This window comes from Simochromis diagramma, unplaced genomic scaffold (assembly GCF_900408965.1).
Source record: "Simochromis diagramma unplaced genomic scaffold, fSimDia1.1 OVJJ01000293.1, whole genome shotgun sequence".
In the NCBI taxonomy this organism is placed as follows: Eukaryota; Metazoa; Chordata; class Actinopteri; order Cichliformes; family Cichlidae; genus Simochromis; species Simochromis diagramma.
Genome location: NW_024386801.1, coordinates 22,444,907 through 22,472,109, shown reverse-complemented (window position 1 = coordinate 22,472,109; position 27,203 = coordinate 22,444,907). Strand labels below are relative to the sequence as shown.

The window sequence follows — 27,203 nt, the reverse complement described above, 5'->3', positions numbered from 1 at the left end:
ACACGCAAGCATTTTTCAGGTATGCGCACGAAGTCACCAAGACGCATCCATAAAAAAGGAGGGGTGGGGGGGAAGGGGGGGGGGCGTAAAAGCGTGCCAGCACTGTACACTGTGGGCTCATGTGCACGATTGAGTCAAATGCATTCAGAACTAGCTACAGTCCCAAAATCTATTTTTAATTGAAACATACAAACAGCTTGAGAAGCAAACTGGCAGCTTTGTAAACTGCTACTAAATGATTAACTGATTATTGACTGCAGAATCCGAAGCTCCAACATGTTCCCATAGATCACAAAAACGTTATCAATTACATGCGACATACTTTGTAGCTACATTTACAGAAAATTTAAATGTAATGTAATTAAAATTTACCTGCCAAATATCACCGGTAAATCTTCAGGAATCTTTTTTTATCCTAGTAAGAAGAGGTTTTTTCGTCAGCTTCGCAAGTCAGCCAGTTGTCTTGTGTCTCCAGCAGTTAGTAACATCACATTAAACCTGTTCAGTCAAATTCCTCCACTGAGTTTCGATCCAGCATCCGCAAACAAAAAAGTGATGTGAAAATTCACCTTTTCCTCCGTGTCTTTAGTTAGAGATCAGCGCTGATCATAGTTCTGTCAGAGAAATTGTCATGTCTTCAGGTTAATATCAACCCTGATCGCCTGCAAGTGTAGGTTCGACTCACACGGGAAAATCCCAGGACCCTCCCTCTCCAGTCCTGATTGGTCTCATATCAAAGTGTCCGACAATTCAGAGAAAAGACCTTATAAGAGCAGCCGGTTGCGTCCACAAGAGAGAAGCGCATGTTTTTCTTCGCCTCTCGCAGCTCTCCAAAGTGCAGTGTGCGGCTGGCCTACGTCACAGAAAACACTGGCGGCTCTCGTGCTCGTCACACGAAGCTGATGAGAGTTTCATATCAAGCTCCCCCTAACAGAACCAGTGATCCTGGACCAAACTGAAATGATGTCAGTCACATCATAGAAGAGAAGAAAAGAAGCCCGACTGGTGCTGTCACACATAAGGTTAATAAGCTAAGAGAATACTGCACAGGTAGAGGGGTTTCCGAAGTTAAAGCAGCAGAGATGGAGAAAAGACGCCACCTAGCGGACACAAGTCGTAGTTACAACTAGATGCCGGTTCTCCGATGTCAATTCATTATGTCTATAATAAATAAAATCACAATAGTCGCTTTAAGGTACGTTACACTAGAAGATAAAGAGACAATTAGATCCTATTACTGTGGGAAGGCGATGGTGTGAAGGAACCTCTTAACAGAAAGTAACAGAACCAGGCTCACAGAGGGAGCCATTTGCCCCGACTGGCTGGGACTGAGTGGAAAGAGAAGAGAAAATGAGTTCATAGAGAACAAAACACAAAATATGGAAATGAAGATAAAGTATATATACAACTTCAAAATAGGAAAGGAGTTTTGTCTTTTGTTTTTTTAAGTATTGCTATTTAAAAAAAAACAAAAAAACATTTCATCCACCAGAAACAGTTATAAACTTGGCACCTAAAACCTGGTTTTAAAAATGTGTGTCTGCAGGCATAGAAATGCAAAATGCATGCAGACAAAAACATACAAAATCCAATTTTTAATTATTCCATGCAGGACAACATTTGTTTATGTTTTCTCTTCAGTTTGTTTGTTTTTTTGCTGTTTGTTGTGGGGGAGAGGTGTTTATTTGCTACAAGAACACATACATAATGTCAGCTGTTTGCAAACAAACACACAGATCTCTGGATTTCTTAATGAAATGAAATGCAGTGAGTAAAAAGTAACACTATAACTAAAAAGCCTCTTAGGAAGGTTTTTGTTATGATCACCTGCATCTTGTTTTTTTTATGATCATAATGGTGTATAGAATTCGGTTGTAATCTACCTGCAACAAAACTAGCTGGACATAAAATATAACTCTGTGCGCCACAATTCATTTTGCCTGCCAGGACAAAAAGCAATACATGATGATGCCAATCACTTGCTGAAAACAAGACCAATAGTTTTTGCTCCTGTTTTGCTCCTACAGTGTTGTGAAAAAGTTTTTGCCCTCTTCCTGAGTTTTCCTATTGCTTTGTATGTTTGTCACACTTCAATGTTTCCAATCATGAAACAAATTTAAATATTAGACAAAGCTAACACAAGTAAACACAAAATGCAGTTTCTAAATGAAGGTGTTTATTATTAATTGGGAAAAAAATCCAAACCTACATGGCCCTGTGTGCAAAAGGAATGATTTGATATCCTCGTGTCGGTGCTGGATTGGCAGACAGAGGCGGTTTCTCACAAGTTAAGTAGATTTTTTTTAAGGCGGTTTTTTCCAAAGTCGCAAAAGTATGACGTCACAATAATTTGATTGGTCACTTGCAATGTTGAACCTTGAACCAACATTTATTATGATGGTGTGGGAACAACACCGACACGAGGATATCAAATCGTGCGAGTGAACACCATCCCCACAGACACAGCGGCCAGGGAAGCAGAAGAACAGCACCTCAAGAAGGCCCTGAGTAAATGTGGTTATTCCAGCTGGACTTTTGGGAAGGCACCAAAAGAAAGCTCCACCCGATCCAGGAGAAAAGGACAACCGCTGCCTAAGCAAAAACCTGTAGTGATCCCGTGTGTGTCAGGAGTATCGGAGCAGTTGAGACACATTTTTTCTAAACACCAGGTCTCTGTGGCTTTTAAACCCTAAAACACGCTGCGCCAAAAATTGGTCCACCCCAAGGTCCCCCGACACAAACAGAGTAACATAGTGTACACTGTTAAATGCCAGGAGGATTGCCAGGATTTATACATCGGGGAAACAAAACAACCTCTGGCAAAGTGGATGGCACAACACAGAAGAGCTACCTCGTCAGGCCAGGACTCTGCAGTCTATTCACACCTACAGGCCAGTGGACACTCTTTCAATGATGAGGGTGTACACATCTTGGACAGGGAGGAACGCTGGTTTGAGCGCGGAGTCAAGGAGGCCATTTACGTGAAAAGGGAAAGACCATCTCTGAATCGAGGAGGGGGCCTAAGGGTCCATCTTTCACCATCTTACAATGCTGTGATTGCAGCCATTCCCCAACTCTCTGTGAATGGTACTCATGGCCATTGATCAGTGGGCTTTGATCAGTGGGTTTTGGTCAGTGGTTGTTGATCAATGGTCATGAGAATTTGTATAATTAAGATTAAGGAACTGACCTCCCAGCCCATTGTTCCTTCAGTGGGCTGGTTTCAGTCATTATGCAAATGTACTGTTTATAAGATGAAACCTGCAGTCAGCTGAGACTGAAGAAGTCACTTGGACGAGTGACGAAACGTTTCTCCCACAAAACGCTACGTCCAGATGAACAGAATCATCTTTTGGAGATCAACCTTTCTATCAGCTCAAGAAACATCAGTAAACACGTAAACTGTATGTAGTTTGTTGCACTGCGTCTGCTAGCTAAACATACAGCTGCTGTGTTTCACAGGGAGAGAAAAGAAAGGGAGCTAACTTCACTCAGAGATGGAGAAAGATAAGAAAGAGGACAGGTCATAAAATGCCTGCTTACATCTTGTTAAATTCAGTTGTGTCCACAAAGGGCAGTAACTCAGAGCAGCAGTAGTCCAGATCAACTGATCAAAGCCTGTACATTAAGAAAATCTACTGAGCCCAGAAGAGGAATTGTGATTCTGTTCACCACACTCAGTTTAGGGTTCCCCAACCTGCTGCAATCACAATTTAAAGATCAGGTGACTGGGGAAGAACCTAAAATCCATTGACACTAATCGTCATGTTTTGGAAGCCAGACTGAGATGGTTTCACTTTGGTAAAATGATGCATTGTCATGCTAAAAGTAGCTATTAGATCAAACACTATACCCATATCAGGATATGAAGGAATACTTTAGAGTTCAGATCATCATGAACTGGCCATAAAGGGCCTGTGGAACACCAAGAAAACACTGTCCACAGTCATTACACAACTAGCCTGTACTTTTGATATACGGCAGTTCTAGCCAGTCATTTAGTAACATGTTAAAAAATAATGGCAGTTAAAGCTTATGTAAGCTGGTAGAAATGAAATTAAATCAGTGGCTGTGTGGGGAATCAGTCTGATGAAATGGAAGATATAAAAAGGAATCATCTAAAATAAATGGTATGTTTTCCCAAAGCACTTCACTTACATTTCAGTCTTGTCTCACTTTTCAGAGAAAACAATCAGTCCCCATGATCACAGATGTTCCCTTTTTGCTTTGTGTCATTTGGTTTTGGTTTTCAGACTCCCCAACCCATCCCACCCCAATCCCGTCAGCAGAATAACCTGTGACTCTGGTGAATATAAAATGCATGAGTTGCTGAGCTTTTCTGTCTGTCTGTCTGTCTTTAACTAGTCTGTGTTGTCAGGCATTGTGTGCATGTTTCTGTGGACAGAAAAGAGGCGTGGCTGAAGACATTTTTCACCATGTCAGTCTCTGCTGACCTTTTGACCTCTTAACTCATCTCAATATGCTTGTTTTTCCTTATGTAGTTGTTACCATGATTAGCTCGATAGCATCCAAGAGAGTGTAGTGAGCACAGAACCCGCAAGAGGACAACGATGCCCTCAGGCCACACTCATGAAGTCCGTTTATAATTGGTCAGAGACATTCACACCAGTGGCCTCCTGGAGGCCTCCTTGCATAAAGGAACTGATATTGGTCTTGCTGTTGGGTTACGGATCTTCTAGCATATTGAGTTTGCTTTTAGACCATATATACACACATATCTATATACATATACACATATAGACTGTGTGTGTCCATACCAAATATTGACTTTTAAGACAATTAGATTTGTACATGTTCTGTATTTGCCCCACACTGCATTAACCTTTATGTTTTTAGATGTTTCAGTAAATGACTACAGCAGTGTTTCCACTTTATAAAGGTTGACTATTAATATTTTAGTATAACTGTTTATGAAGCTTGAAGTTCTGAATGATGACTATTTGTAAGATTTCCCTTGGGTGCCCCAGATTATGACTGCTCACCATGGCGTTTCCCCGTTTGATGATGCCATCTTGTGTCTAAGCAGAGGTGGTACACATGGTGGTAAGCACATCTCTATGGGAGGACTGCACTTCCGTGTAACGTTTACGTGAAAGCTGTGTGGAGTTAACTGTTGTGGTGACCTACCTTTTAAAGCCAGACTCTTTGCCAGACTCCCCAGCTCAGAGGTCTGCTGCTAACAGGAAGTTGTTCACGTGATTTAACAAATAAAGGTAAGAAATGTTCCACATTCCCTACAATGTTTATGCAGCTGTCATTGAGACTTAAATGTGTTTTTCCACTGATGTGCTAGACTACTATCAGAGTCTGTTATATCACTTACATTCAGGTCACTATATTTCATTTAGTATTATATTTTTTTCAATACATGTGTAATAAAGATTAATATAGCTTCAAGCCTGGTTGTCACCAGCAAAAACTAGTATTTTAATGACTTGCCCAAAAATTTCAAATGTTTTGGCATTTTAAGGTATACAGTGTAGATCAGTGGAGCACAGTAATGAGTGGTCACTGAATAATTGGAAAAAAAATGTAACAGTTGTTCTTGTTATTGACCACATTCTACAGTAGAGGTGTCAGTCGTGTTAAAGGTCCAGTCCGTTCAATTGCAGATGATGTCTGTGAATAAATAACATTGATTTCTGTTTCATGAAAGGTGATGTCAGCATTATTGCACTGATGTGAAGACTTAACTGTTTGAATTTTACTCTGTATCATTCCAAAAAAGTGTTTACTTACACAATCTCTAGACTACAGTTTTATGGTTTTGAAGGTCAATAACTCAGGTCTGAGGGGTTTATTTCTGTTATTGTGTCTGACACACTAACAAGAGTGATGTCACTGAAAGATAAGATAAGATAAGATAGAACTTTATTAATCCCTCGGGTGGGTTCCTCTGGGAAATTCGATTTCCAAAAAGCACAGCACCGACAGAAGTTACAGTTACAGAATATTATATATATATATATATATACACACACACACACATACACACACATATATAAATACAGAGACAAATATAAATAAAATATACGAAGGGGATAAATAGAATAAATAGGAATAAAAATAAAAAATACAAGTGAATTGCACATTTCAAGTATTGAGGTCTATTGCACCATTGACTATTTACAAAAAGTATTGCACAAGGTATTGTACAGTGAGGTGAAGAGGCACTACAGCTTAGTTGTTCCCCCCTCCTTTGTCCTCCTGTTTCCCCTCCCTCTCCCCTCCAGAGAGGAGTTAAACAGTTTGATGGCGTGTGGGACAAAGGAGTTTTTAAGTCTGTTAGTTCTTGTCTTGGGGAGAAGCAACCTGTCACTGAACAGACTCTTCTGGTTGTTAATGGCCGTGTGCAGAGGATGTCCAGCATTGTTCATAATGTCCAGCAGCTTTTTTAGTGTCCTTTTCTCTGCCACTGTCACCAGAGTGTCCAGCTTCATGCCGACCACAGAGCTAGCCTTCCTGATCAGTTTTTCCAGCCTGGATGAGTCCTTCTTTGCTGTGCTGCTCCCCCAGCACACCACAGCATAGAAAAGTACTCCAGCAACCACTGACTGGTAAAACATCCTCAGGAGCTTCCTGCAGATGTTAAAAGACCTCAGCCTCCTGAGGAAGTACAGTCGGCTTTGGGCTTTTTTATACAGGTGCTCTGTGTTGCATGACCAGTCCAGTTTATTGTCCACCCACAGCCCGAGGTACTTGTACTTGTTGACCACCTCCACCTCCTCCCCCTCTATCTGAACCGGCAGTGGACCTTCTCTGGACCTCCCGAAGTCCACAACCAGTTCCTTAGTCTTTGAGGTGTTGAGTTGCAGGTGGTTTGTGTGACTCCATGCGACAAAGTTCCTCACCAGACTTCTGTACTCCTCTTCCTGATCATCCCAGATACACCCCATGATGGCCGTGTCATCTGCAAACTTCTGAATATGGCATAATTCAGAGTTGTAGCAGAAGTCAGAGGTGTACAGGGTGAAGAGAAGAGGGGACAGCACAGTTCCCTGTGGTGCTCCTGTGCTGCTGACCACTGTGTCAGACGTGATGTCCTTCAGCCTGACGTACTGTGGTCTGTCGGTGAGGTAGTCGGAGATCCAAGCCACCAGGCAGGGGTCCACCTCCATCCTGTTCAGTTTTTCCTGAAGCATACAGGGCCGGATGGTATTAAAGGCACTGGAAAAGTCAAGAAACAGGATCCTGACCGTGCCTTTTCCCCCATCCAGGTGTGAGTGGGCTCTGTGTAGGAGGTACAGGATGGCATCCTCCACTCCGACACCCGCCTTGTATGCAAACTGTAGTGGGTCCTGGGCATGTTGTACCTGTGGTCGGAGGAGGTTGAGGAAGAGCCGCTCTAGAGTCTTCATAAGATGTGACGTCAGTGCCACCGGTCGGAAGTCATTCAGCTCATTGGGCCGGTTCCTTTTGGGGACCGGGACGATGCAGGATGTCTTCCATAGGGCGGGCACTCTCCCCAGTCGCAGACTGAGATTGAAGACTCGTTGTAGCGGCTCCCCAAGTTCAGCAGCACACGCCTTTAGCATCCTAGGACACACCTTGTCTGGGCCTGCTGCCTTTCTGGGGCGAAGCTTCCTCAGTTGTCTCCTGACCTGATCCACTGTGACACTGGGAGATGTTTGGGAGGAGGGGAGGGGGGGAGATGTCTTGCTGCTGAGAGAGGGATTGGAGGAGGGGGGTGTCATGGTGTCAGGAAGGGGGGGAAGTGAGGGAGGTAGGAGAGTGGGGAGAGGACTCTGTAGTAAAGGTGAGGGTGAGGGTGGGGGGGTTGTGGGCTGGTCAAACCTGTTGAAGAAGTTGTTGAGTTCGTTTGCCTTCTCCACAGTCCCCCCCCCCCACTGTGCTTTTCTTGGTGTTGTGGCCTGTGATGGTTTTCACACCATTCCAGACCTCCCTCATATTGTTCCTCTCCAACTTCTGCTCCACCTTCCTCCTGTAGGTGTCCTTTGCTTCCCGCAGGCAGCGTTTCACCTCCCGCTGTGCTGCTTTCATCTCCTCCTTCACTTTGCTCCTGAAAGCCTTCTTCTTCATGTTGAGGACAGCTTTGACTTCCTGTGTTACCCACGGTTTGTTATTAGGATAACACCGTACCGTCTTAGCAGGGGCGACTGTGTCCACACAAAAGTTGAGGTAGTCTGTAAGACAGTGTGTCGCCCCATGTCCTCACCATGTGGGCTCAGGAGCACATCCCAGTCTGTGGTGTCATAACAGTCCCTCAGAGCATCCTCCTTTTCTGGGGTCCATCTCCGGATGAAGCGCGTTGTGACAGGCTGCCTTTGGACGAGGGGTGTGTATTGTGGCTGTAGGTAAACCAGGTTGTGGTCTGACTTCCCTAGTGGGGGGAGGGGGGTGGCTCTGTATGCATCTCTCACATTAGCATACAGTAGGTCAATTGTCCTGTTGCTCCTTGTGGGACAATTCACAAACTGGTGAAAAGCAGCCAGAGTAGAATCCAGTGTGGCATGATTAAAGTCTCCAGATATACCCTCTCTCACCTCTTAGTCTCTTATCCACTGACCTGGCGGACCTCCCTCCTGGTGTCAGAACTAATTCCGTCTTGATGCCCACTTTAAAGGTCTGGCATAGTATTACTGCCCACGTCGGAAGGAGAGGTTTCTCTAGTGCACTGCAGCCCCTAACTAGGAATAAAGCTTTCCCCCCGGGTATTGGCATTAATATATTTGATGATTGGTATTCTAAAAATATAAGGTTCATTTGTGATCTGTTCGAAAGGGGTAGCTTTATGGCTTTCAATCAGGTTCAAGTTAAGTATGATTTACCACAGAAACACTTCTTCGGATTCCTGCAAGTAAGGCATTATGTGAACTCTCTTAAATTTCCAGCCAATCAACCAGTTTTGAACCCTGTTGAAAGCCTTCTTCTCAAAGTTAACGAGGAAATGACTACGAGAAAGAAATTTATTTCTCTTTGTTATGGGAAATTGTTGTCTTTGAACTTTGTAAGCACTGATACGGCCAGGGTTCGGTGGGAAACCGACCTCGAAGCTCAAATTGGTGCGGAAGCATGGTCCAAAACTTTCAGATCTGCCATGAAATTGTTTCCCTGTAACAGACTAAAGGAAAGCCAGTACAGAATCTTACACAGGCTGCAGCGCACGCCGGAGTTCCTAAATAAAATTCACCCTCAGATTTCTGCTCTTTGTGTGAAGTGCAATACGGCTGTAGGGACCTATTACCACTGCATATGGCAATGTCCTTTAATTGCTAGATTTTGGAAGAATATTGCTATAGAGCTTTGCTCTATTTTCCACCGTACGATCCCACTGAACCCTATGCTGTTCGTTCTGGGTCTATCTATAGAAGGGCTCTCTCTGTCTTCTGCACAGATGCTTTTGTTAAGTAAACTTTTACATTTGGCGAGGCGATGTGTACTGTTTCAATGGGTTCAGAGTCGGCCTCCTACTGTTACACAGTGGTACAGGGAACTGCTCGGGGTGCTGCCGATGGAGCGCCTCAGTGCCATCATGAAGGGCAATTGTAATGCATTCTGTAGCATATGGCAGCCTCTGCTTGATTACCTACCTCATGACCTTACTGTGCTATTACATAAAGGGGACTCACAGTTTGTTTTTAAACACAATGCTTAATGTCTGTGTTTTCCCCCCCGCTTTCCCCCCCCCCTTTTTTTTTTTTTTTTTTTTTTATTGTTTCCCTTGACTTCAAATGTGGAACGCTTTACATTTTTTGTCCCAGGCGTGTGTACTGGTAACTCATGTACCTGCATTTGCTCTGCTTTTTCTTTTGTGTGCTTGGCTGTGCTGACTTGTTGCTGTTCGTGTTGTTCTGACAAAATCAATAAATCATCGTTTCAAAAAAAAAAAAAAAAAAAAGTCTCCAGATATAATAATGAAAGCCTCGGGGCTTTGTGTCTGAAGTCTTGCTGTGACTGTGTGTATTTTCTCACAGGCAGCTGTTGCGTCGGCCCTCGGAGGGATGTAAACACACACACAAATCACATGACTGAACTCCCGAGGTAGATAATATGGCCGCAAGCTAACAGCTAGCAGCTCCAGGTCCGGACGGCATACCGAAACTTTAACGGAGACGTGTCCAGACGTGTGTTAACAGTGTGTTAAGTTCCAAAACTGGCCACTAGGCGGCGAAACCGAAAATGAGCAAAGTCGCTAAGCACACTTGCACACTTTTTTTCCTAAAATTGTGATGTGTCAGGACATTCGAGATTTTCGGTCTGGGAGCATGTTGTTTGTGTGTTATCATTAAAATGTCCTAACAGGTCATGAAAACAAGTACACACACACACATGCACACGTTCTGGAGGACGAATGCTGTTGTCATCACTGTCTCACCTCTGCAGTCATACAATGAGGTCCTCCAAAAGACCAGTGTTTTGCCAAACATGACGTTCATGCGTGCTAGTTTGACAAACACTGGTCAGCACTTTACTTAAATATGCACTGCAGGAACAAAGTGTTCTAGCAATTGCTAACTTAACTGGACATTAGCCAGTTCTTATTTTGTCAACTTCATAGTACAAGTTGTGCTATCTGTGGCTGATTATTAAAGGTCCAGTCCGTTCAATTGCAGATGATGTCTGTGAATAAATAACATTGATTTCTGTTTCATGAAAGTTGATGTCAGCATTATTGCACTGATGTGAAGACTTAACTGTTTGAATTTTACTCTGTATCATTCCAAAAAAGTGTTTACTTACACAATCTCTAGACTACAGTTTTATGGTTTTGAAGGTCAATAACTCAGGTCTGAGGGGTTTATTTCTGTTATTGCGTCTGACACACAATCTGTGGCTGATTATTAAAGTCACTTTGAGATCACTGGGCTACAGCATTGCACTTTCACACACCCTCGTTGATGTTACTGAGTGGATGTTACGCATACACACATTGATTCCAAAGATATACACAGCAAATCCAGCATGACCAAATTAACACTGTCGGATTTGATGTCAACACTATTAAAGTGTCTATATGGGTCTGTTTCTACTCTGGTCGGAAGAATCCACGCTCCGTACTGATGTCCACAATTCTTTTATTCCTCTCACAATCATGGAGCACCGTGAAAACTAGAAACAAGTAAAATAATATCAATAGCACATATGATATTCATCTCAGCCACTTATTTCCTTTCCACAAAGTGCACAATTGTTAAACAAATAACAGCATAATGATTTTTTACCGTGTACGCCTTGTAAAACCAGCAGTAGAAAAGTTGTATATTCCGAAAAGTCCGCCGTGTTACCGTTCTGTCTTGTCTCTCCCGCGCACAACTTCCGGTTCCCGCAACTCACAGGAAGTGACTACACAGCAAATCCAGCATGCCCAAATTAACACTGTCAGATTTGATTTCAACACTATTAAAGTGTCTATATGGGTCCACACCAGAGAGTGTTAATTTAACTCTTTTTGGAGAGTTGGTACGTTAACTCTGATTTAGTGTTAAACACCAAATCTGTCTGGAGTTGATAATTTAACACTTGGTGTTAAGAGTTTATATATTAACTCTCAAAGAGTATTTTAGTTTAACTACGTAAGAGTTATCTTCTAATTCATTCTAAAATGCGGGAATTTTACTGTTCTGAACTTCTAGAAATTTCTTTTGGAAATAAACATTTACTAAACAGATGCAATGGTTTTTGAAAAACATTTATTCTGAACTGTGCACCACAATTTCAAAACATTTTCTGAAAGATGTAACAGTATACATGTTCTCACTTTCATTAGAATTTTGTTTATCAAAAGGTCTGACATGGTAAATGCAAATAACAGCATTCTCATCACTTATTTCTTCAATACAATATGCATGTCCTTCATTCATCCCTTTGTGGAACTTCAACGCACTTCTGCTCTCCCCCATATTCCATCTTCACAAGCATATCCTGTGCGGAGATTGAATAAAAATTAGTTGACACTAATTAATGGCACAAATAATCCAGTAAACAATTGCAGCACAGTAAAAAAAAAAAAAAAAAGGAATCCTCTTTGAGCCATTACTTGTGTAAAGTATTTTCCCAAAAGACAAAGACACAGGCAACAGGTAATACTGAACTAAATGTAAAACCTCAACCTTTTTAATTTTTACCTAAACCGTGTGCACAAAACTCTGGAGGGATCTAAATTCTAACGTAGAACCCAGTCAGGACGTCTGCTACTGCTGTTTGCTCGTTTTTTTTGTTTTTTTTATGGGCGATCGTTTTCAGGCTTCAAGTAGCACCATTATACCAACATTTCACATTCTAGACATTGTTTTATTTGTATTTGACCAAAGGTTTGACTGAAAATTCACATGCAAGCTTTTTTCAAGGCTGTGGTATTTGCCCGTAAACAATACCTTTCAGCTAGCTAAAACAGAATATTATGCTATCAGCGAGCAACATGGCTAATGCCTTTCACAAAGCTTTGTCTCAACTCCAAAGAGCCACAGAAGTAAAAGCTCATAATAATAATTGAAACAATCTTTGAAAAACTGACTTACCAAGCATGGCAAACAACTCAAATATGTAGAGCAAAATGTCCTGAAACGGCTTCACTTCAGCTTCGATTGGAGCCGTGCTGGGGGCGGAGTCTGTGAATTTACTCTTTTGGTGTCATAGCCCCTGTAGGAGTTCAGAGTTAAGAGGTCAAGAGTTAATGTTTCCATTGTAACACCTCCAGATTTGACAGAGAAACACTCATTTTTAACACTCGATTTTAACTACTATCATTTTACACCTCAGAGTTACATTAAAAGAATGTGACTCTGCTTAGAGTAAAATTAACTCTACTTTTGCAAGAAGACTATTAACACCAAAACATTTAACACTTTTGAATTTGCTGTGTACTTCACAATAATATTTTAACAGAAACATTTCTTATAAGAAGGCTATATCACTGGATTCATAGATTATCTTTCCTACTGCAAATGTACACAAGCATGAGAAGCAAATAAAGAAAACAAATAGAAAACAATAACGATCTCAGATTCACTTTGCTGTTGTCATGGCAACCCACACAAACATTTCAGCGTCAGCTACAGGGTCCACACCAGAGAGTGTTAATTTAACTCTTTTTGGAGAGTTGGTACGTTAACTCTGATTTAGTGTTAAACACCAAATCTGTCTGGAGTTGATAATTTAACACTTGGTGTTAAGAGTTTATATATTAACTCTCAAAGAGTATTTTAGTTTAACTACGTAAGAGTTATCTTCTAATTCATTCTAAAAAGTGGGAATTTTACTGTTCTGAACTTCTAGAAATTTCTTTTGGAAATAAACATTTACTAAAAAGATGCAATGGTTTTTGAAAAACATTTATTCTGAACTGTGCACCACAATTTCAAAACATTTTCTGAAAGATGTAACAGTATACATGTTCTCACTTTCATTAGAATTTTGTTTATCAAAAGGTCTGACATGGTAAATGCAAATAACAGCATTCTCATCACTTATTTCTTCAATACAATATGCATGTCCTTCATTCATCCCTTTGTGGAACTTCAGCGCACTTCTGCTCTCCCCCATATTCCATCTTCACAAGCATATCCTGTGTGGAGATTGAATAAAAATTAGTTGACACTAATTAATGGCACAAATAATCCAGTAAACAATTGCAGCACAGTAAAAAAAAAAAAAGGAATCCTCTTTGAGCCATTACTTGTGTAAAGTATTTTCCCAAAAGACAAGGACACAGGCAACAGGTAATACTGAACTAAATGTAAAACCTCAACCTTTTTCATTTTTACCTAAACCGTGTGCACAAAACTCTGGAGGGCTCTAAATGCTAACGTAGAATCCAGTCAGGACGCCTGCTACTGCTGTTTGCTCGTTTTTTTTTTTTATGGGAGATCGTTTTCAGGCTTCAAGTAGCACCATTATACCAACATTTCACATTCTAGACATTGTTTTATTTGTATTTGACCAAAAGTTTGACTGAAAATTCACATGCAAGCTTTTTTTCAAGGCTGTGGTATTTGCCCGCAAACAATACCTTTCAGCTTGCTAAAACAGAATATTATGCTATCACTGAGCAACATGGCTAATGCCTTTCACACAGCTTTGTCTCAACTCCAAAGAGCCACAGAAGTAAAAGCTCATAATAATAATTGAAACAATCTTTGAAAAAATGACTTACCAAGCATGGCAAACAACTCAAATATGTAGAGCAAAATGTTCTGAAACGGCTTCACTTCAGCTTCGATTGGAGCCGTGCTGGGGGCGGAGTCTGTGAATTTACTCTTTTGGTGTCATAGCCCCTGTAGGAGTTCAGAGTTAAGAGGTCAAGAGTTAATGTTTCCATTGTAACACCTCCAGATTTGACAGAGAAATACTCATTTTTAACACTCGATTTTAACTACTATCATTTTACACCTCAGAGTTACATTAAAAGAATGTGACTCTGCTTAGAGTAAAATTAACTCTACTTTTGCAAGAAGACTATTAACACCAAAACATTTAACACTTTTGAATTTGCTGTGTAGATATTACTACCCTGAACTGCATCTTAATGCTAATCTCTTATCCAGATTTAAAATCACTGGTGTAATGCATATGCAAATTTGCCTCGCTACTTCATAAGTTAATATATCTGTACTGTCATCATGTTCTTACTATACTAAAAAAAATGTTAACTACATATAACTCTAGTACAGTACCAGCCTGCTTTCATTTAACTCAATGCATTTCTTTTATCTCATTTGGTAGAAAACTGCATTTTCATGTTATTTCAAACTATTAAATGGTTCAAGGTTACTTTATTTATACCTGCAGGTAAATTTGCTTTACAGAAAAAATGATAGCATTTGGCATCCCCTCACAAAACACACACACACACCCATTAAACTTGACAAACACATATTTGATAATTAAACAAGTGATACAATTTAAATAATATAATATATTATATATAAATAAATCAAGATGAAACAAGTAACAACAACAACAACAAGTACTGACTTCAGTGATGGCAACAAAGCTGTTTTTATGACGCCTTGTCCTATACCTTGGGACTAGAAACCTTCATCCAGGGTGAAGGTGCTCAAATTCAGCCCGGAGAGAAGCCATTATTAAGAATTGATAAAGCCATCCTCTGTACCTGTTTAGAGTACAGGGAACCTAGATAGGGCTATGACTCACCTATCAGATGACTGGACCATCTCTGATTCAGTAAGTTTTTCTCTGTGACAGAGGTTTGACCAAACCATGCCACCAAACATAAAGATAAAACAAAGTAAAAATAGTTCAGTCAATGTGGAAATGAGCAAGTTTCCTACGGCAGTAAAGGCACTGGTGACCCTTTTTGCAGACAGATTTACAGTTCACATCAAAGTTCAGTTTTTCATTATGGTCCCAAGATATTGATATGATTGCACTTGCTCTATTTTCTGACCTTTAAGTACAAATACAAATGCACACAATGGTTGAATAAATCAATTCCAACTCCCAAGATTTTATAAATCCAAGTCAAGTAATATGTTTGTGTATTTAGTTCAGGATGGACAGGAAGCAGTGTTGTGTGAAGCTGTCGGTTCAGCCATCCAGAGGGCTCATGGATGAGAAATTCATTGTCCTCGTCCAGAATGCCCTGCCTGGTTCCCAACTGACCATCCGTGCCCTGCACCAGTGTGAAGATGGACACAGCTGGGAAGCGTTTGGTCACTACACTGCTGATACCACAGGGACCATCAATGGTACATTGTTCAGTACTGAGACCTGGAAAACTAAGAGAAGAAAATGTAGAAATATGCGCAAGTATGTAACAGATTGTGTTTTATTTTACTTTTTTTAGTTTCAGAGGATCCCAGTATAGGTGGGACATATTCCGGAGTCGAACAGATGGGTCTACTGTGGAGCTTCAGACCAATTCCAGGCAGCAAACCTGGACTGAGGTAGTCTTTTTGTGGAGATGACACCAACGCAGAATCCAGTATTGGCACCATAGATAATTCTCCTATCTTTCCTCAGGATGCGAAAGAAGAACATCCAGACTCCCATGGAGGTCACAATTTCTGTTTACCAGGGTCACCAGACAAAGGGCTTCGCAGATCTGGCGCCACTCTCTGGTGTGGTGGTGGAGCGCTGGTATATGGCACCTGGTGTGCGTAGGATTCCAGTTACAGAAGGTGGACTCACCGCAGCCCTTTTTCTGCCCTCGGGTAAGTCCTGAAGAAGGTCCACAGTGAGATATCCTGTGGGTGTAAATTAAATCAGCACATGTTTGTTAACTTGTCTTAAGGTCCTGGACCTTTTCCTGGCCTGCTGGATCTATGGGGGGGTGGAGGGCAGTTGGTGGAGTACCGTGCAGCGCTCTTGGCCTCTCATGGATTCGCTAGTATGGCCATCGACTACCTGACCGCTAAAATCACCATGGAAACTGGAAAGATGGTGGACAACCAGTATTTTGAGGTATATCTAACAAAGTTAATGTTTTGGTTACAAGGAAACAACGTTAAAAAAAAAAAAGGAGATGGGTTCAGCTCGTCTCTTTCACCTCTATAGCAATGTTGACCACCCTGGGCTTCCACCTGAGTTATCCTTCTTTTTGACTCCAATGAAGACTGTAGTTTACAAAATCATATTGTCTTCAAAAAGACTTGAAACAAGCAATTAAGCCCATAAAAGCCAAACAAGAATGTTTACTGATGTCATAGACTGAAGGATTTCAGGTCCATTCCATAGACTTCCATACATGTCTTTTTGCAACCAGATGAATCACCATATGGATCATGGAAAACAAGGTATGTTTTAATACACTTAGACTTCTTGATACTGTTGCGTACACCAGTGAATAAAATCGGATTTCATAGAGTCTGTGGTAAAAATGAAGTAGTCATGCACTTTTGGATCTGATATTAAATGATCTTTAATGCCACTTTCCTCAAACAAAGTCTCTGCAATGTCTGATTACATGCATGCAACAGCATCCTGCCTCCAGCATTTCCTACCCAAGCACTATCCTTGTGCTTGGTTAAATTCTCTTAACCTTTCTGATGTATGAAAACAGCTCAGAAATCTCTGTATAATGTAAACCAGATGAAGTTAGAATGACAGCAGATTATTGCACCAGGCAGTGCAATACCCGATATTAAACGGCGACTGGGTGACTTAGGTTCCTCACAGAAACATAACCTTAGAAACCTGGGTGTTATTTTTGATGAAGCTTTTTCTTTGGAGGGACATTTAAATCAGATAGTAAGAACATGCTTTTTTCACTTGAGGAACATTTCTAAACTTAGATCCATCGTGTCAACAAGTGAACTCGAGATGATAATACATTCTTTTTTCTCTACAAGACTTGACTACTGTAACAGCCTGTTTACTTGTCTAAACATAAAAGGGCTAGCCCGCCTACAGGTTGTTCAAAACTCTGCAGCGAGGCTACTGACCCACTCGAACAAGGGTGCTCATATGACCCCTGTTTTAAAGTCGCTGCACTGGCCACCAATCAGATTCAGGTTCCATTTTAAAATTCTAGTTTTAACTTTTAGAGCATTACAGAGACAGCCCCCCCCACATTGCTGATTTGATTCGTACACATACCTCCACTCGTAACCTGAGGTCATCAAACCAAATCCTTTTAGTGGTCCCCCATACTCGTTTTAAAAGCCGAGGGGACTGATCTTTCCAAGCTGTTGCACCCAGACTGTGGAATGCACTTCCCCTATTTCTACGGGGTTTGGACTCAGTGGAGACCTTCAAAAAGCAGCTAAAGACATTTTTATTTCAAAAAGCTTTTAATTAGACCAGGGTTTTTATGATGTATTTTATGACTGTATTATGTTTTTACCTTGTAAAGCACTTTGTGACATATGTCTGTGAAAGGTGCTATATAAATAAACTTTACTTACTTACTTACTTACTTACAGCGAGACAGTTTACAGCCTGAAATACTTTGAATGCTACAAAGCTCTGGGCTTTTAGATGCACCATGATTCATGTCAGGTTGATTAAGACTGAATAAAACATTTGGGTGATGTCACGAGATGCCACAAAGAAATGGAACATCTGATCATCTCAAATCATGTATGCCTTAAAAGATCTTCAGTTTCTTTAATTTCAAATACTGAAATGCAAACTGCCCTTGAAGCTCCTGTCACTATGCTGTGTGTGTGTTTATAGGTAACTAGCCCCATGAAAAACTGTCTCAAAGTGTCATTCTCTTTCACACACGTCTTTAATCAGACAACAGAAACGAGAATGAAAAGTGTTGAAGTTGTTTTAGTTTAAAACGTTTAAAATCAATTAAAATTTGTTGTTCAGGTGTTATGGCATGCATGGTCCCTGCATGATTTTTAAAATATAGATGATATACCATGGACTATGGTTTCTGTCATTCTCAGTTTTAGTTTATATCTTTTGGCTTTTGTACAAGATTTTGTGTTTTGCCTAGTAATTATGTTGGTACCTTTATGTTTTGAGGAATTGGGTTTGACACTTCCTGGCCCTAAAAATCCTCTTGAAGAATTCGTTTATCTAACCTTAAAGATCAAAATGAAAGTCCTGGTTTTGGTGTTACCTGTTGTCTGATATATTTTTCCACCTACAGACAGCCTACAGAGTCCTGCAGCAACATCCTCAGGTCTGCGGCAGCAAGATCGCCATGATAGGTCTTTCCTTTGGCACCAGTATCACCCTCAAGATGGCTGTTTACTCTGAAGTTATAAAAGTAAGACATATTTTTATAGTGACACTGGAGCTGGAAAATCAACATCAGTCTATTTTCAGTTATAACACATGCTCAGGATGAAGACATAGGTCCACCACTGGCTGTGTCACCACTGTTTTGGCTGTGTAATCAGGTCTTTTTGTCAGTTGATAACATCTGTGTATTTTATGTGTTTTTTTTCCAGCTCAGTGCTGCAGTCTGTATCAGTGGGAGTCATGTGCAGCCAGTTGATGGATCTGTGGGGCAAATACTGGCGCTCCTTTACAAGTAAGTTGAGCCATTTTCAGTTACTTTTTATTTAAAGACAAATTGGAAAGCTAATATATAGAGATACAGTATGTCAGAATAATCCTTAATTATTCCTTTTAATTTTTTGTCCCATCAGAAATGGTGACAAGACTCGCTTCAGTGAAAAGAACGAGGTGATCTGGCGAGATCTGCTGTTGCCCATCCCCACCGACCCTTCACTCAAAGTCAATGTAGGTACCACCAGCTAAAGCATATTTCTGTCTTAAAGCCCTTACACATTCAGTTTTAAGGCCCTTTAAATCCATGCTTATGTTTTGTGCATTAAAAATCACTTTTGGACACCTAATTTAGCCATTCACACCAACCATGTAATTTTCACTGCTGCTGCCTTCTCTTAAGAATTGGATGAAGCCAGAAGCTTTGTTTCTTCCCTTGTTCCAGAAGCTTTGTTTCTTCCCTTTGTTCTTTAAAAGCATCAAGACAAACTCATCCTCACTTGACTTTATTTCTTTCACAACACCCAATTTGGAGAATGAATTTTCCACAAAAACGCAGTGCATGCGACGGATATACAGTATCTCACAAAAGTGAGTACACCCCTCACATTTTTGTTAATATTTTATTATATCTTTTCATGGGACAACACTGAAGATATAGCACTTTGATACAATGTAAAGTAGTGTACAGCTTGTATAACAATGTAAAGTTGCCTGTCACCTCCAAATAACTCAACACACAGCCATTGTTGCCCTGGCAACAAAAGTGAGTACATCTCTAAGTGAAAATGTCCAAATTATGCCCAATTTGCCATTTTCCCTCACTGGTGTTATGTGACTCGTTAGTGGTACAAGGTCTTAGGTGCAAATTGGGAACAAGTGTGTTGAATTTGGTGTTGGTGCTCTCACATTCTCTCATACTGGTCACTCAAAGTCTAACATGGCACATCATAGCAAAGAATTCTCTGAGGATCTGAAAAATGAAATGTTACTCTACATCAGAGCTTCCCAAAGTGTGGGGCCCGCCCCCTAGGGGATGCACAGAGCCATTGCAGGGGGGCGGGGGGGGGGGGGGGGGTATGAAAAGGGGAAAAAAACAAAAGAATGCTTGGACACTGCTAGCATAATGGACAGGTTTTTGACGGGGCTCCCACACAAACGCAAAGCAGGAGATGAAGCATTGCTGAATATGTTTCAGCTGGTGGGGGGCGCGAACATTTTTCTTGTAAAACAAAGGGGGGCCTAGCAAAAAAAGGTTTGGGAACCACAGCTCTACATAAAGATGGCCTAGGCTACAAGAATATTGCCAACACCCTGAAACTGAGCAGCAGCACGGTGGCCAAGACCAAACAGCAGTTTAACAGGATCCAGAGGTTGTCTTTTGAAAATAGATGTTTGAGGGCTGCCAGCATTGTTGCAGAGGTTGAAGGCGTGGAGGGTAAGTCTGTCAGTGCTCATACCATAGGCCACACACTGCATCAAATGGCTGTCATCCCAGAAAGAAGGTTCTTCTAAACATAGCACACAAGAAAGTCCGCAAACAGTCTGCTGAAGACAAGTAGACTAAGGACATGGATTACCTGTGGTCTGATGAGACCAAGATAAGCTTATTTGGTTCAGATGGTGTCAGGGATGTGTGGTGGCAACCAGGTGAGGAGTACAAAGACAAGTGTGTCTTACCTACAGTCAAGCATGTTGGTGGCATGTCATTTTTGAGGCTGCATGAGTGCTGCTGGCACTGAAGAGCTACAGCTAATTGAGGGAACCATGAATGCCAACATGTACTGTGACACACTCAAGCAGAGCATGATCTCATCCCTTCAGGAAACAGGACAGTATTCCAACATGATAACAACCTCAAACACCTCCAAAAAGACCAGTGCCTTGCCTAATAAACTGAGGGTAAAGGTACTTGAATGGCCAAACATGTCTGTGGGGCATCGTCAAATGGAAGGTGGGGGAGCACAAGGTGTCTAACATCCACCACCTTCATGATGTCATCATTGAGGAGTGGAAGAGGATTGCAATGGCATCCTGTGAAGCTCTAGTGAACTCCATGACCAACAGAGTTAATGCAGTGTTGGAAAATAATGGTGGCCACACAAAATATTGACAGTTTGGTGACATTTTCACTTAGAGGTGTACTCGCTTTTGTTGCCAGAGGTTTAAACATTAATGGCTGTATGTTGAGTTATTTTGAGGTGACGGAAAACTTACTCTGTTATAAAAGCTGTACATTGACTAATTTACATTGTGTCAAAGTGTCATATCTTTAATGTCGTCCCATGAAAAGATAGATTAAAGTATTAACAAAAATGTGAAGGGTGTGCTCACTTTTGTAAGACACTGTATATATTATACACATATATAATATTAGACTTCTTGGCTCTCGGTGAAGGCGGTCGCACTTTTTCTCCTCTCCTCCTTCCCCTTATCTTCCCTGCTTAGCCTCTTGTGTCCTTGTCTTGTCTCGTGTGCATTACTTTCCCTGGAACAGTTTCTCACTGTCGTTCTCTAAAACCTAAAAGAGAATTATGGATTTGATCAACTGGTCTCTGAATGCTATTGACACCCTCTTCTCAACGAGAAGTCTGGGCTCGGGAGAGCCTGAGTGCCCTGGAGGGACTTTCCCTGCCGGATACACGATGGATGGGTGGCAGACCTGGAGGATCTTGTGCCTGGCGGGACTGTCTATCGAGGACGCTGAAGACATCTACCTATTCGGAACCATGATAACAGGGTTCTTGCTGATCGGAGCTGGCTTGGCCCTGACTTATCGGAGAAATAAGAGAGCGGAACCAGCTGTTCAAACCCCCCCAAGGCTGACCGCTGGAATTGAAGCGACGGGACGAGGCACGACCTCTCACACCGAACGCAGCATGGTTAACACCTTGGAGACGCTTACAGCTGCCGTGAAGACTCAAACTAACACCATTGAGCGTATGATGGGATACATCAGAGAGGGGCCTGCTCACAATGACACCCTTGAGCGAAAGTTGGATCACATCGCAGAACGGCTCACTGCAGTTGTGGGGTCTCAGAATCAAAAGAATGACAACACCACGGAACAGAAGTTTGATACCATCATGGGGAGGCTCGCGGCTCTCCAACGGGAGATCGAGACACCAGTGTCAGAGTGCTAAATTCGGAGCTGCTCGCATAAAGGAGAAATCAACAATATTCAACATATGGACACCACGGCGCCAGCTGCTCAGGCCCAAGGCTGGAGCCCACCAAAACAGCTCCCTGATAACGACTGTGTGATGACTATTCTTCCCATCCCATGCAAGGCCACCTGGGTTGGCTGGCAGACTGTTTACTTAGCCTGATAGGGCGAAGGACACTGTCTCAGCTGGACTCTGGACTCTGGACACACATACACTTACACTGATAAGCACGCACTCATCCCCCTTCCTTTCCAAACGGCTTCGATGCTTGTTTCCTGCGGGGGAAGACGGCGGGTCTGCGTGCCGCGCTGAAATGGTAGCGCTGTGTAGGACGACTGCTGTGTTCCTTCGGATTACCCCCCACCCCCCTATCCAACCCCTGTTGCTAGTCACGTGCTCTAATGTTGTGATGTGGACATTAATGTGCTCTCTGTGCAGAGGAGTTTTTTTTGTTTCCTGTTCTCATGCTGTCCTCCCATAGGTGCCCAGCGTGAGAAGAGGTCTCTTTTTTTCCTCTTGTACTTTTCCCATTGTTGTGTAATTTTTCAGTGTTTTCTCTGCAACGCTGCTGATCTCCGACTGTATTCCCATGTGATGTCTTTGATGTGTGTGTAAGTCGGGGGGGTCCTATTCCTCTGCGGGGCAACCTGCATATGGCCAATAAAGCATTCATTCAATTCAATTCAATTCAATATACACAGCTCCAAACACAACAGTTTGGAGCAGAAAACTTTGCATTTTGTGTTGTTTTTTTGCACAATGCATCATGGGAAGGCCCTAATAGCCTAGGTCTAAGTAAAGGAGGATTCAAGGTCACTTGATTCAGCCCTAACTATAATTTTTGTCAAACTGTGGAACGTGGTTCCACAGAAGGGTGGCTTGAAAGCTGAAGGCTCTGCCTCCTAATTCTACATTTAAATATGCTAGGAACAAAAAATTGGTTTGGAACGGAGACAGACGTGAACTCAAAAAACAGCTTTAATGTTGAACTCAAAAGGGTAACAAAACTGAAGTAAACTAAACACAAGGAGCTAGAAATCAAAAACAGAAAACACTGGAGCCCAGAAAAACAACTCAAAACAACCAAACAAACAAAAAAGGCTCACAAAAAGCTGTAGGCAACCAGGAAAACCCTTCCAAAAACGTTCAGGGGGCCGACCCAGAGGTCGACAACACAAAAGACCAAAACAGTTTAGGTCAGGAGGCCGACCGTGCGAAAAGCAATGGCGGCGACAAAGACGAAGGAGGTCCGGAGGCCGACCGTGCGAAAGGCAGCGGCAACTGAGCAGGTCCGGAGGCCGGCTGTGCGGAAGGCAGCACACCGCGGAAGGCAGCACAGAACGACACCATTCATGAGGGCGTCCATGATGGCAATGACGTCCAGCCATCGGCCTGGAAAGTGGCTGGACAGGACGAGGACGAGCAGGCCGGACAGGACGAGGACAAGCAGGCCGGACAGGACGAGGTGGGGCAGGGCCAGACGGTGCGGAGACCTCTGGCGTAGACAAAGTGGAACCAGCCTGTGCGAAGGCCTCAGGCAGAGACGAAGCAGGACCAGATGGCAGCATGGCAACCGCAGGCAACGGCGTGGGAGCCGCAGATGGAGGAGCAGGTGGTGGCGCTGCAGGCGACGAAGGCTGGACGGGCCCCTCGGACCCTCCAGCGGAGGCAGAAGGCTGAACAGGCCCCTCGGACCCTGCAGCGGAGGCAGAAGGCTGAACGGGCCCCTCGGACCTTCCAGCAAAGACCACAACATCACTGTTTTACCAGCTGATAAGGGAAGATCCACCGTGGTCCTAAACACTACAGATTACCAAACAAAGATCACTACTCTCCTCAGTGACAACAATACCTACGAAGCCTTAAAGCGAGACCCCACAAGCAGCTACAAAAAGAAAGTTATAGCTTGCCTTCAAGACTTTGAAAAGGACAAAATCATTGACCGCCTTACATATCACCGGCTTTACCCAGGGGATGCCATACCCTGCGTTTACGGACTTCCTAAAATCCACAAGGAAGCTGTCCCACTCAGACCCATAGGCAGTAGCATAAACTCAGCCACTTATAACATTGCAAAACACCTTGCTACCATCCTTGCTCCTCTCGTGGGGAACATCCCACACCACATCAAGAACTCCACCGACTTCACTGACAAGGTCCAGACACTTACCCTGGATCCAGATGAAACCATGGTGTCCTTTGATGTAGTCTCTCTCTTCACTTGCATACCCACCACAGAGGCCGTGGAGACTGTCAGAAAACGACTACAAGAAGACAGCTCCTTGGAAGACAGGACCAACTTCACACCCGATCAGATTTGCACACTGTTAGACCTCTGCCTTACCACAACATACTTCAAATACAACGAAGGCTTCTACAGACAAAAACATGGCTGTGCCATGGGCTCCCCCGTGTCACCTATTGTAGCCAATCTTTACATGGAGGAAGTGGAAAGGAAGGCTCTTGGCTCCTTCAAAGGAAGAGTACCCAGCCACTGGTACAGATATGTAGACGACACCTGGGTCAAAATCAAGACACAAGAAGCGGAATCCTTCACGGCGCACATTAATGCCGTGGATAAAAACATCAAGTTCACCAGGTAAGACACAAAGGACAACTGTTTGCCTTTCCTGGACTGCGCTGTGCACATTGAAGAGAACGGCAACCTCAACATCGAACTTTACCGGAAGCCCACACACACAGACCAGTACCTCCTCTTTGACTCCCATCACCCTCTGGAACACAAACTTGGAGTAATTAGGACCCTACACCACCGGGCAGAACATGTTCCCTCTAAGCCTGAAGGAAAAAAGAAGGAACACACGCATGTAAAGGAAGCACTCAAAACGTGCGGCTATTCTAAATGGGCATTCTTAAAGTCAGCAAAGAGGCACAGAAAAGAAGATCAGACACCAGCGAGGGAGGATAAGAAGGACAGACGCAACAACATTGTCATCCCCTATGTAGCCGGTGTATCAGAAAAAACTCAGGAGAGTTTTCTCCAAGCACGACTTCCGGTGCATTTCAGACCCAGCAACACACTCAGACAAAAACTGGTTCACCCGAAAGACAAAAGCTCCTTTGACGGCATTACTAATGGCATTAAGTTTTTCAGTAACGAGTAATCTAACTAATTACTATTTCTATTGTTACAACGCTGTTACTGTTACTAACAAGAAAATGCGGTGCGGTCGCATTACTATTTTTCAACAAATAGATGGCTGAAGCTGTGTTGAGCTTACCGCACCTTATATCAGTTGCACAGAAGTAGCTGTCTACGTAAGTAAACTGGGCGCTACAGCTTTAAGCAGCTGCGCGCGCTCCTGCGGGCGGCAGACGATCACTTTTTGGTACAACACGTGGAGCTAGGGGCCAAAAAAATCACATGAGTGCTGCTGTTTGGCTGAGGAAGAATAAAGTAGTGGTAAACCAATCACATGACCACTTCAAGATGACAAAGCAACAAGGTGATATATACCAGTTAATATATACGTGGTGTTTTTTCCTGGATAGCACTAGCAATAACTCTCTGCTTATAACCAACAAATAAAAAAATAAAACAGACCGTTCATGTTGGTGAAAAAATGTACAATGTTGACCAATCAAAAAATGATATGGCAACATGACATTTGGTTGTTTAGGAAGAGGGGGACGTTTTAGGAGTGAGGGCAAGAGAGAGAGAGAAAGAAAGAGAGCAGAAAAAAGAGAGAGAGAGAGTTTTGAAATGTGATTTGTGACATTTAGTGTGTTTGGAGTGTGTAGTTAGTGTGTCTTGTGTAGTTAGTGCGTAGTGTAGTGGATAGTTTTGTGTTGTGTGTCAGAACAATGAGGCGACTGCTGAATGTTACAGGTGCTGCCAAAAAGCCAACAAAGGCAGATTACAGTGTAATTGCTAGCTCCAGGTAGAAAACAGGAGGAGTGATACATCTCCTGTTGTCAGATCTGCAGGTATCAGGCTTGTGATGCATTCCTTTATAGTGGACAGAAATTATTTCTTGGAGTGGCACAAATAATTTGTGTATCATCTTATTTAATGGCGAACATCTGATTATTATGTAAATAGTTTGATGGTTAGTCTGATGGTTATTAAATAAAGGTAAAAGGTAAATGGCTGCAAATTGTATATTAAAATGTAAAAATTAAATTTGCATTTAAAGTTACGAAATATGATTCATTAAACATGACTGTGGTTGTTATAGTAAGAAATATAACTTTTTCTACTCTGAGTTTATGTTTTTTTGTCTGATTTTAGATCACTTGTGTTAATACAGTATGTCAAAATGAAAACATAACTGTAAATTCAGACATCTGAGGTTGAGCTGAAAAGAATGACACCAAGCTAGGCAAAGTAAATAGTTTTTAAAGGTGAAACGTAGAAGTAGTCAAAAATGGCCAATTATACCCTGGACCCCAGAGCTTTAAACATTTTTTTTAAGTAACGCAAAAGTTACTTTTCCTAGTAATTAATTACTTTTAGAATCAGTTACTAACTCAGTTACTTTTTGAAGAAGTAATTAGTAACTATAATTAATTATTTTTTCAAAGTAACTTGCCCAACACTGTTAATAAATGATCAGATAAATAATATTTCTGACTGTCAAAATTGAATCAAATCGCATCGTGGATCGAATCGAATCGCGACCTTGTGAATTGGAATTTAATCAATTTTAGAAACCAGTGACGATACCCAGCCCTACTCATGAACAAGATTCCAAGTTACTTTAACTTGTCCACTAAGGGCAGCAACTTGTCCTTGACCAGGTGGAAGCACTCCACCTTTTTCAAACTGAGAACCATGGTCTCAGATTTGGAGGTGCTAATTTTTATTTTCGTCACTTCACACTCAGCTGCGAACCACTCCAGTGTGAGCTGGAAGCCACCACCCGATGAAGCTAATGGGACCACACCATCTGGGAAGAGTAGAACATTGAGGTGACCAAAGTGGAAACCTACCTAGAAATTGGTGACAAAGGCACACCTAGTGGAGTCCAACACACACCAGGACCACAGGACATGCCGAAGGGTGCAGTTGTATGTCTTGAAAGTCCACAAAGCACATGTACACTGGTTGGGCAAACTTCCATATTCCCTCAAATATCCTTGAACAGATAAAGAGCTCGTACAGTG

At 42.2% G+C, this 27,203-nt stretch overlaps 2 protein-coding genes and 1 long non-coding RNA gene across 7 annotated transcripts in view; 1 reads left to right on the top strand and 2 right to left on the bottom strand.

Annotated features, from left to right (window-relative positions):
* Positions 1–896, bottom strand: part of LOC120730294 (metabotropic glutamate receptor 8-like) — a 130,598-nt gene extending 129,702 nt beyond the window's left edge. For both annotated transcript variants that reach the window (XM_040026586.1, XM_040026587.1), the window contains exon 1: positions 373–896. The gene's annotated coding sequence lies outside the window, so the exon portion shown is untranslated. The remainder of the gene's footprint in view (positions 1–372) is intronic.
* A 4,211-nt stretch (positions 897–5,107) lies between these two features.
* The window catches only part of LOC120730289 (peroxisomal succinyl-coenzyme A thioesterase-like), a 37,145-nt gene continuing 15,049 nt past the window's right edge, over positions 5,108–27,203 (top strand). For 3 of the 4 annotated variants that reach the window (XM_040026582.1, XM_040026580.1, XM_040026583.1), the window contains exons 1-8: positions 5,144–5,234; positions 15,488–15,689; positions 15,788–15,887; positions 15,964–16,154; positions 16,235–16,404; positions 18,545–18,664; positions 18,849–18,931; positions 19,050–19,143. In XM_040026582.1, coding sequence (XP_039882516.1) covers positions 15,494–15,689; positions 15,788–15,887; positions 15,964–16,154; positions 16,235–16,404; positions 18,545–18,664; positions 18,849–18,931; positions 19,050–19,143 — 954 coding nt within the window. In that variant the 5' untranslated portion in view covers positions 5,144–5,234; positions 15,488–15,493. Of the gene's footprint in view, positions 5,235–15,487; positions 15,690–15,787; positions 15,888–15,963; positions 16,155–16,234; positions 16,405–18,544; positions 18,665–18,848; positions 18,932–19,049; positions 19,144–27,203 lie in introns of all 4 variants that reach the window. The other variant, XM_040026581.1, reaches the window with a different exon arrangement.
* Positions 7,366–14,064, bottom strand: LOC120730293. The gene is made up of 3 exons (XR_005695079.1): positions 14,053–14,064; positions 11,317–11,325; positions 7,366–8,007 (listed from the first exon to the last, which is right to left on the bottom strand). It is a non-coding gene; the product is annotated as an uncharacterized LOC120730293 (long non-coding RNA).